General features: G+C 39.6%; 1 protein-coding gene across 1 annotated transcript; it reads right to left on the bottom strand.

Annotated features, from left to right (window-relative positions):
* Window positions 1–888: 888 nt before the first annotated feature.
* Window positions 889–10,503, bottom strand: LOC104945081 (tyrosine-protein kinase Fes/Fps). Its single transcript, XM_010770705.1, has 11 exons — window positions 10,312–10,503; window positions 9,107–9,187; window positions 8,050–8,259; window positions 7,315–7,437; window positions 7,044–7,097; window positions 6,436–6,554; window positions 6,248–6,342; window positions 5,950–6,073; window positions 3,113–3,270; window positions 2,856–2,978; window positions 889–2,765 (listed from the first exon to the last, which is right to left on the bottom strand). Exons 1-11 carry the CDS (start codon window positions 10,477–10,479, stop codon window positions 2,611–2,613), a joined length of 1,410 nt encoding a protein of 469 aa, XP_010769007.1. The 5' UTR covers window positions 10,480–10,503; the 3' UTR covers window positions 889–2,610.
* Window positions 10,504–11,699: the final 1,196 nt, after the last annotated feature.

Here is an 11,699-nt window from a genome sequence, read left to right as displayed (position 1 = left end):
CTTTAAAAACACCACCGTTAGTGCCAAAGCAGTAGGCTATAATATATTAATTACTGCTGTAGACTACAACCACTACTTGTTTAGCTAGCATAAACTCAACAAAGCTAGCGTCAGCTGGCTAACTGACGTTATTTTGCCGCTAAACTGCACGATATAAAACGGTGGTCTTCAAAGCGGATTTGATCCTCAATCACAATAATAATATTCAAAGTAATACTGGGCAAGTAATGGGCAAAACTTACCGTTGATTGACACGCCATGTCAGCGGACTGGTAGCGACACAACCGTTAGCCCCGCAGTCAAGCCTCGTCGTTCTGATAGCTCCGCCCCTTCGCTCCAACCCCCCTCCCTCCCCCCACATCTACAGGTGAAAATTACTTTTGCTACACATTTATCGCAAGAAGTGTAGCAAAAGTCTCGACCGCAGATTCGTCGATTTATACTGCCACAGAGCAGATTCGTCAAGTTGTAATGACTGATTTGAGAGGTTGTAATAACCAAGTTGCAGTTGTAATGGAAAATATATTTAAAAAATATGTATTTTTCTGCAAGAGGACATTTCATCACTAAGTTCATTTTTTTTCTACAAGCTACACAACTTTTTTTTTTTCTTCTGTGACTTCATATTTGGTTCAAGTTACGTGGATATTTTATACAAGTGTACATTTGGTTCACAGTTACGTGGATATTTTATACAAGTGTAAATGTATGCACACAAACTCAGATTTCTTTTCTGCAAGTGCTCACATCAGGTTTTACACGCTCTCGCATTTTGCACCATATCTACCTTCATATTAGCTCCCTAACTTTTGGGAAGAAATGCAAAAAATAAATCTTTAGCAAGCTGAGGTTACATTTTGTCCAAAGCTCAAAATACACGCAACATTTATTCACAGCAAAGTATTCAGGCCCCAAAAGATTAGATATTGTAACGAAAAGCATTAGTGTATTCAACAAACAGATACATGTCAGCAGACTTCAGCAGCCTTTGTGTTTTCTGTGCAAGAAATATGTGGGTAGGAATCAAACCAAGAGCTTTGTTTGTTTAAAGACTATCTGAAAACACGCACCCTGGACTGCTGGGGATAGATTCACTTTAATCATGTGTCAAATTATATACATTTGTCACAGTTGTTTTAAAAAATAACAAATGGAGAGATATTTGTGTCTGCATTTGAAAATGATTTCAAGTTTACAGTCTAGTTTCAGATTGTTAATCTACAGCATCAGGTGTAATTGTTTCTTCAGCAATCATTATAAATGCAGTGCTGGGATACAATGACTAAAGAGCAACCAGTCAACTGGGATGGTAAAGTCAACATTTTTAGAATTGGTAATATTTCTCGCACTGGAAGGCTGAGGACAGGTTGCCTTTCCAAGAATTTGAGTCAAATTAGTTTGTCATGAGCGAGTCATACATTGTCTTTGTCAGTAAAGAATTCTTCGTTTGGTAAATCTTAATGTGACACTTTCTCTATCAGAGGTCAGGGGCTGAACAAATAAAATGTTTGATACAATATATTGCTTTTTTCACATAACGATGGGAAAATAAGACATACCAGACATGCTTTGTAAGGTTACCAGGGGGGACATCATATTATACCTTTGCTACTAAACACTGATTTGTGCCTGGCAAGTCTTTGAAGGTTGATTAAAAGACTTTGAAGGTTTTGCATTGCCAAAAGCAGTAATGTAATGTGATGTAATTGTCGTTTTAAATGTATTTAATTGAGTGCGTCTGTCAAAATCCTGCTACAGTGCCTGGAGCACATTCGTCATTGTTTTTCTTGTTGTGTCGTTTTGTAATGTCTGGATTTTTTTCTCTTTCTTTTTTCTCTTTCTTTTGGTTGCAGTTGTTTAACAGTATTTTGCTGGTGCTTGCTTGCTAGCTTGTTAGTTGGCTCATTGGAATAGTCAGACTTTGTAAGATACACACTTTTGCTGTTCGGTCAGATTTTCGGTTGAAAGTACATTTACAAAGAAAACACAAACACATACAAAGAAACATCCTTTGCAAAAGTAGTCAAAAGTACAGCACATTTTTGTGTAGTGATGGTTCCCACTGCCTGACAAAAAACGATCCTAGAAAGGGAGATCTGCAGTTCGATCATGAAAACCTTAAAGGCAACACAAATTGACATAAACAGCACACAAGGCAAAAACCTTATCTGAGTGGCAGCGTTTGACACATCTTTATGGAGCCTTTCAGATAGATCACACGGGTGTTTGGTTTCGACGGTAAAGGTAATAACATACCACAGTATGTTGTGTTTATAGCAGCACATATCTTTGCAGATAGGTTGAAGACAACCTATTGTTCTTAGAAGAAGAAATAATGAAACACAGACCCACAGGCAGGAAGGGAAGAAACAAGAGTGCTGCCATCATCTGGTTCACAGGTGATTAACAAGTCCTCAAAACTTCATTTAGAAGTTTATTTCTTGAACAAAAGTATATTAATATTTTTTTTATTTTGTTACCTTGCATTATCTATGAAATTGAGACTGGAAAAAAAAATGTGGGTAGGAAAATAAGATGCACAATAACAGAACAAATCAAACAGACAAAATAATAATAAAGTACAGAATATGTTCTATTAACAGGCTTGTATTACATAATTTTGTTATATATGGCACCGAGCTCAGCCCGAAGTTTCTTGAAAGAAGATCTATTTCCGGGATCGTACTGCCAGCAGCTGGTCATAATCCTTGAGATTTCCACGGGGCAGTTGTGTGGAGCAGGCATCCGGTATCCTGAAACACATCCTGACATGTGAAATTGAGAAAATGCATCACAAAAAGCAGGAATCTGAAAACACTTTTACAGTGGATTTTTTTTGCATGACGAGTCTTCACCTTTCTCCACCTCGTCTCGTGTTTGTTGGTTGCTCATGCTCGTGTAGGGCGTCATTCCCAGGGAGAAGACCTCCCACAGTAAGACCCCAAAGCTCCACACATCACTCTCTGTAGTATAACGACCTGAACACACCAGCAGGGGGCAGCATCAGCAAAGGCTCAGGCACATATCTGTTAGTTTTCAATTGACTGCTGGCAGACAGAACCAGGAGTAGTGTGCTGGTTGTGATTGCAGGGCAGAAACAGTTGTGTTGTACCGTAGTTCAGTGCCTCAGGAGCCGTCCATTTGACAGGGATCTGTTTGAGGCCGCCCTCTGCAGAATAGACACCGTCGTCTTGCTGACGGGACATCCCGAAGTCGCTGATCTTCACCACGTTATGCTCTGCAACCAGACAGTTTCTTGCAGCCAGGTCCCTTAAAACAAGACAGTGGGAAAAGTATGTCAGTGATGAATATATGGGCTGATAAAGCATTGAATAAAAAGAGACACAAAAGCATCATGCTCTGTCTGAAAAAAGACATGGCGAGAGAACTGAGGGGACTCTAAGAAATGAGAGAACATGTCTCCAGTGTAGCATGTGAGGCAGATTGACATGCAGCGTTACAGGCTGAGCAGCAGCAGCTCTGATCTGTGCCTGCCGGGCAAATCTCACAGTGCTCCTGTAATGAGCCTTGTGTCACAACCTCATGTTTTCTGCAGGTCACTGACAGCCTGGATGTATACCTCACCAAAAGAAATAACTCATGCAACTGATCCACTAAAACACCCTGGTTTCAACATTTCACGCATTTCTCTTTTGATAAGAATTTATTTTTTATGTTAAAGGATTATGTTTAATGTGTGATCCTTAAATGAGTTTCAGCCTCATTGTGAGATAGTCTTCAGAGGTTGTGTGAGCCTGATTTTCATCTTAGTGTCATCTCTTGCAAATTATGTTAGTTTAGTTAAGTGTTTTTTTGTCTTTGTCTAGTGATTTTCCCCTTTAATTTTGAATAGTAATCTTGCCTCTCGTTTCAGATACTCTGACATACCTTCCTTGTGTGTCTCCCACTCCTGTGATTGTCGACCACGCCCCTGATTGTTTCCACCTGTTCCCCATTACCTGGTGTATTTATTGTCCTCGTCTCCCTCTGTCCTGTGCCAGTTTGTTTCGTTTCTTGTGACAGTCTACCAGCGTATCATGCCAGAAAGAATCCCAAGCAGAGCTTTGAGCCACGTCTTGTCTAAGTATTCTTATATTCATGCGCCTAGTATTTTTCCTCATTGAAGTGATTTTGTTTTGTTAGTGTTTTTTCCTCATCAAGAGCGACTTTGTTTTGATACTGTTTTTCCTCGTTAAGAGTGATTTCGTTTTTGTTTCCCACTGTCGTGGAGTTTTGGTTTGAATAAAACCTTTTTTGTAAAAACCTGTGTGAGTCGTGCAATTGAGTTCAAACCCGTTTATCCAGTCGTAACACTTAGCTTGTACAAAATGTTCAAACAGAACCAATTACAGAATGCGCTTCCTCCCTGTCTCTTTTACAGCTGGTATAAAATCGCATTAGTGTACGTTAATAGATAAGAGACTCTGAATGGTTTGATAAGTTCACTGTCTCTCCTTTTAAACTACCAACAGTATAGAGTTTAAGACAGACAGCTTTTGTTATGGACCTGTGAAATATTTATCTTTAATAATTAAAAAGATTTTCCTATTTCATTATGTTTGCGTTTGACCATGTTTTATTGTATTTTAAAGTGCTTAGTTTTATTTGGCACATTTCATTTGCTCCAAAGTGTTTTTAATTATTTTTTGTAAAATCACTTTAAGTTCAACTTTATGAAAATATAGTCAAGGCTCTTTTCTGTGGATTTTATATTATACTTTGGTGCTTATTTGTATCTGTTTTATTATTATTTTCAAAACCCATAAAAAATACAGCACTGTAGTTTTCTGAACAAGCTTTTAAATGTTTTTTTGGGGCAGTTCCAGTTCTTGAGGACACTTATCTCTTTTTTCTTTTGAGTTTGGTTTCAATGCACTTATTGCAGGTTGCCAAACGAACGTAATGGGCTCCTGAATAAATGGCAGTGCTATGTTTTTTAATATAAACGAAAAAACGTTGTAGGTCAGCCAGCAGACCGTGGTTCCAGCTTCTTCGAAGACAAAACAGCTTTTAGTTATTTAAAAATACTTTTTGTCTCTATGTTTCAATAACAGTTTGACGGCTACATCAACATATGTGGAAGTGATTTGGGGAAAGTGCAGTTTGGTTAACAGTTGGATTATGTTAATGTGAGGGAAGTGACTTATGTTCTGTATTATGCACTGTAAAGGCTTTCAGATCCGTCTGCCTGCAGCTTGTTCCACACTTGTTCCTGTGTAAAATGAACATGTTTCAATATGTAATATATTTTCATTGGAACCATTACTTGTCACTGCTCTGTGGTGCTTGTGTGGTGTCCTTAGATCCACCATGCTGTACAACTAAGAGATGAAGTTCACTGTCCTCCGATAAAAGCATAATTATTGGTGTAAGTTTGTTTACTTATTTAGTTATGTATATCCTTGTTTATTACATTTTGTAAATCTGTAAATATAGTGGTGTAGGGATGATTTATTTTTGTAAGAAAGGTAAGCATTGGCCTGGTTCCCTTGACACAAAACCAAAGGGATTTTTTAATTGGATTTTTGATTATTGCAGAAAATAGGCTGTTGGGCAAACACACATGTATGATAGTTATTCACAGGTTTCGTTCAGCAAATAGTCTTTACAAATGAACAGAACATTTAAGATTTTTTAAGTGCAATTGCCAGCAGTAAAGCGTTAGACTATACATTTACTATAGTATGGTAGCATGAAGTAACGGACACTAAACTAAAGGCTGACTTTAGTTGGGAATGATAAAGTTTATAGACTCTAACAAGCTTTCTAAAGGTCAGTAAGCAAATTCATTTTCTTAGCTTGGTTGCTTATGGGCAGACATGGGACCAAGTCATTTCACACAAGTTACAAGTATTCCTAGCGCAGTCAAAATGAGCACCATTTTTATCTCAAAATGCTGTTTGGGATTAAGTGAATAGATCCTTATAAAAAAACGTGTTTGTAACCAACCTGTGAATACACTTCTTGCTCTCCAGGAACTCCATACCAGATGCAACATTTTCTGTCATTTTGACCAAAATCTTCGGCTTCAGACTGTGACTCCCATGCCGTAATAAGGAAAGAAAGTCACCACCTAATGAAATGTGTACACACACACACACACACACACACACACACACACACACACACACACACACACACACACACACACACACACACACACACACACACACACACACACACACACGTCATGATGGAGGGGCACAGCTTGTTGGTTATATAAACTGAGATACAGGATTATATTTACCTTGAATGAGCTCCATGATGATGTAGATGGGCTGCTGCTGAGTGCAAACTCCTATCAGCTTCACAATGTTAGGATGGTCATACTGCTTCAGGATCCTAGAGAGCACAGGAGAGGTTGTGTGTGTGTGTGTGTGTGTGTGTGTGTGTGTGTGTGTGTGTGTGTGTGTGTGTGTGTGTGTGTGTACTGACCTGGCTTCCATCAGGAACTTACTCTTGTGCTCCGGGGCCAGGTTCTCTTTGCAGGATTTCACGGCTACAGGAGTATTATTGGAGCGTAAACGGCCACTGTACACTTCTCCAAAGTTACCCTGTGTGGCACGAACATCAGCATGATTTGTTACCGCTTTTATAATTCTCTTTTCAATCTGATCAATTCTCCTTGATGAACTGTTACCATATGTGGACACTTTGCTGACAATTTGAGAGGAAATGAGAGACGAATGTGCAATTCAATTCTTCTACTTTAACTACTTTTAAGTGTTCAATCTATTGAAACTATGTACAATTGGTAGGTTCATTTGAATGATTGGTTCAAATAAATGGTTATTGGGTGCTGTAACTGTTCCTCCTGCCCATACTGGCTGTGAAGAGAGCTCTTAACGCTATTTCACTGTGAGTGATGAGGTACTAAAATTAAATTTCTATGAAAAAATGACTGCCAAAGTTCAGCAGCAGCTTAAATGAAATCATACACAGCAGTCTGGTTTACATAGAGCAAGTGGATATCTATCAAGGAAGAATAGTCTTTGCTTTTTGTCATTTCTACATTTTCTGTCAATAGATTTAGGTTTACCTACCCGTCCGATGAGGGGACCCAAGATAACATCATCATGTTCCAGGACCCACTTGTCCTAAAGGGTTTAAAATGAACAATAAAAGATGCATCATAGAGCTATGGCATCAGCAAGACAGAACATGGAAGACAATTTGAAGGAAAAATTATTAGAGATTAGGTTTGAAAGTGTGCTCATCTGTGACGAGCATTGAAGCAGTCAGTATGTTAAATGTGTGTGTGTGTGTGTGTGTGTGTGTGTGTGTGTGTGTGTGTGTGTGTGTGTGTGTGTGTACCTTGAGCACAGGTTTCTTCAGCACAATATCAGACCTCTTGGTGACTTGTTGTCGTGAGGAGAGCAGATGATGGATCAGCAGTGGGACGCTGGGGAAGCTCTCTCCATCCAGACGGTACATATTCTACTGACACAGATAGAGAAGTATTTCCAGTCAACCGATGTGCAAACACACAGGAAGAAGGAATAACTTTACAAAAATAGGCTTTTCAATTGTTTAGATCGGGCCACATTAGCACAATGGTTGCACTCAAAGGATCGGTTGTAACTTCAAGGCTATATAAATATACATATATAGATATATAATAAATAGAAAATAATGTATTATATTACATTATTGGCTCTGCATTGGATTAGTTCTGGTAATAAATAACTACGTCTGAAAGTAGAAGTCTTGGGCATATAATTGAAAGCAAATATTCAACAACTACGCCAATTGTAGTATATATTATATTCTTTGCAAGTTCTTGCGGGCCAAATAAAATGAGGTCGCAGGCCGGATTTGGCCCGCGGGCCGCGAGTTTGACACCCCTGGTTTATATCAATTAAATAACTTGTATACATTTTTATTTTTTCATTCTTAGCATCCAGACTTCTGTTTAATTTGCATAAAAAACAACAGTGACCTTTCATGAACTTCTCTTAGAACATACTCTTACTGCAACAGAAATATTCGAGAAAATATGATGTAGTCACACATTTATTGTAAAGTGTCTTTGTAGAACTCTTCACTTACATCCGCGCTCTGGATGAGGAAATGCTTGCAGGACCCTTCCCATTGCACGGAGAGCACATTTCCCTGTTTCTCTTGACTCTTCCTCACCAGGAAGTCTCCGTCACTCTTCAGCAGCTGCTGGACCTCGAGGCGGGGTATCGCTCCATGGTACCAGTCCTGCTGCTCCAGAGGGCGATCCACCTCCTGCAGCTGGGGGGCGGCTGGAGGCACCTGGGGGCAGGAAGACAGACAAGAAGAATCTTTAATGCTGACATGAATAATAAAACAATAAGAAGTGATTGAAGGTGGATTTAAGGGAGATTCTGCATAGAATATATGGAGATATTTCAAAGAGTCCTAATACTTTAAAGTCGAACGGCACCACCTTCATACCTCCAGGGAACCGTAGAGTTAGGAGATGGAAAAGTAGTTCAAACTTAAACAGCCAATAATTTAGGCTGGAAGTCCTCTGATTATAGACACACAGATTTTTATATTTGCTCAAGATGATCTTTTACAGCATGCATTATGCACACAGTGATTTGTATCTTTCGGACAGATTAACAACCGAATGACAAGGCCTTTTCCTGTTGAGAGTTTGTGTGCAGCTGGCTCATAGCTCTAACTGTCAGCGAAGAGAAACGATATAAACTTGCTGCCTGAGAAGTAAACTCAGTTTTAGGTCATGAAGAATATCGGAAGTGACTATGACCGACAAAGCTGACCTCAATAAGTCCAATAAGGCTTTCAGGAAGACGACGCCTCTGAGAAAGAACATGTGCCTCAGAGAGCTCAGCAGTGCAGTGGATACACTGTCTCCAAAACATGATGAATTGTTGTGTAGTTGAGCGTTGAGTGTATACAAACAGAGACAGCAAGTTGAAGGCAGCAAAGATGGAGGGTGAGGAAGGGAAGTGCCTTCAACAAGCTTTTTCATGTATTTCAACAAAAAACTGAGAAAATATATTGTTCTTTTTATACAATGTGAGCCAACAGTCAAACATAACCACTTGTACTCCATCTATCATTGTTGTGAGTGTAATTGTTGTGCTTTGATTGAATTCAATGTTTAACCTACCTCCCACTTGGGTTTAAACAGGCCACTTAGATTGGTTTTTATCCCATCCATGAGGAGTTTGGAAGGAGGTGGGCTGCGGAACTGAAAAAGGAAAGAAAATACCCAGAGCACATCTTGTTGGTGAATAAATGTTTACAAATATAAATATAACAGAAACAAATTAAGATCAAAAGTACTCCAAATGGGGGTAAATAGTAGCATTGGTTAAGATGATGGGCTTGGTTATTAGTCATTGATCTGTAGTGCACAGGGTCGATTGGAACATGAGACTTTTTTTAAGGAACACATTTGGTGACTTGATCAAATTAAACGAGACTAAAACTCTACTCCAACACTAGTATCTCGGTGAAGCTTTTTTTGGCGTTGAGCTAAATGCTAATGTCAGCATGCTAACATGCTTAGGGTGTGATAAAAGCTCTTATCGCTTTCTGATTACTAGGGATGCTCCGATCGATCGGCCGCCGTACGGAACGTCCCTCCCAATTTCATAGGGATATATATATATATATATTTATATTAAAAATATATATATTTAGATTTTTTTGTTATCATTTTTAGCAATATGCATATTTGTTCCCAAGATTGTTGTAATATGCATATATATATGTGTAATATATAGATTACTTTTACTTATTGTTAATTGTTATTCCTCTAAATTGTTATTTCCTCAAACGCCTTATGTATTATTCTTCTTGCACTTAAAGGTAAATACCAATTCATTTGTTAATCCATATACATACTTACATTGTATTATATTTGATCTTGAATATTAATAACGGTTAATATTACTTATGATTGTAAAACACATAGTAAAACAAATAATTTCTCTCAGTTTCGTCCGCCCCATTTCAAAAGTCTCACCTGCGGCCCTAGCTAATACCTGTGCTAACATTGGCTTATTAGTTAGTTTGTAAGTACAGCCTAGGTTGATGGGGTTGTCATTTGTGTTGTTTTGGTCAACAAAATGTTGGACGATGGACCTGATGGTGGCACTTGTTTAAAGAGAAAGGATGTTTTGGGGAATATGAACCTCTGTAATATTTTTCTTGGTAATCCATCCAAAAGTTGTCGAAACATGTCACTAAAATCACTAATCCACCTGCTGGTGGGGCCAGAGTGAAAGATGATCAACAAAGTAATCCTCTAATTAGATTAGGAGCTAAAAAAAGACAAAAGTTGCTAAGCCTCTGGCAGAGAGAACATACGCTGCTTGAGTTTGGAGAAAGTGAGCTGTTGTCTTGGTCGAGCTTCAGAGCAGAGGGAGGATCTTTGGAGCCCAGCTCTTCCAGTTTCTCCTTCAAAAGAAGCCTCTGAACCTCCAGTTTGGCTTTAAAGCCCTGATTCAGAGCGACATGCTGCCGGCACTCCTCCATCGCATGCCTCTTGCTGAACTGGTAGACCCTGAATGAGGCAGAGAGCAGCATTACGTCAGAGCAGGTGAATCACAGTATATGAGTGGGACATTTTCAGTGGAAGCAGCACAAAGGGTTCCAGTAGTCAATAAAACAAAACAAGTAACGTAACACAACATCAATAAGCAGTCCATGCAAATAGGTTAGCAGATGCTTCATATTGACTAAGGCAGTCAATAAGAAGGCTTCCCTGGCGATGGCTTAGTCAGCATTTGTCTGGATTTTCTGCATGCAAGAGCAGTAAACCTTTCAATGACCCAGGAGTCCTGTTAGTGAGGGGAAACGAGAGGGGAGAATAAACCTGATAGTTGCAGTAACAAATGTAAAGCTTTAACCAAACAGGAATGGCCAGTTCACAACTGGATTAACCTATTAGAAGACATCAGGGGGATAATTTGCTGTTGGACCCCCAGTGCTCACCCAAACGTTTTCTGTGCATTATGCATACACAATGTGGCCTCCATTTTGCCATTACAAAAAGAGCACAGCTCACACTATACTTATCTGCCACACCATCTAGTACTGTGCTGCAGAAATACTAAGGTGTTCAGTAAATCAGTAGAGGGTAGAGATAACACTGTGGGTTTTTTCTACACGGACCACTATTGCGGTAAGCATGTTGTAACTTCCGGTTGTTGTTCCGGTCATCTCCGGGTATCCCGTGTGCCTGTTCTGTTGCTGATAGCTTATTATCTTAACTTAATCGATCGTTTTAAAACTCTTGATCACGGCAACTGCCTGACGTTGTCATCACACATTACTACAGCTTAAGCACTCACAACTCTCCTTCTCTTAGCGACTGTAACTCCACAGTTGCCTACACTCTTTTCGGGTTTGCTAACAGTAGCTACTTTAGCTTGATAGCTAGCCATGGCTCTTTCCCCACCCTCGGGTGCTATTTCCTGCTCTAACTGTCTCATGTTTGGTTACTTCCCTACCTCCTTTACTGGTACCGATACATGTGTTAAATGTAGTATAGTTGTTAGGTTGGAGGCGGGAATCATAGCCATAGAAGCCCTGCTCCGCATCTTAGAAAATAACTCAGCTACAGTAAAGCCCATGTTAGCCGGTGCGGACCGGCAAAAGGTAGCTCCTCTTAGCCGTCCCCCGGCAACTCCCGAGCAGCAAGGAGATTGGGTGACTGTTCAGAAGGGGCATAACGCGAAACCCGCAGGTCCCCA

This window comes from Notothenia coriiceps, unplaced genomic scaffold (assembly GCF_000735185.1).
Source record: "Notothenia coriiceps isolate Sejong01 unplaced genomic scaffold, NC01 NC01_scaffold00009083, whole genome shotgun sequence".
In the NCBI taxonomy this organism is placed as follows: domain Eukaryota; kingdom Metazoa; phylum Chordata; class Actinopteri; order Perciformes; family Nototheniidae; genus Notothenia; species Notothenia coriiceps.
This window is presented reverse-complemented; position numbering and strand designations above follow the sequence as displayed.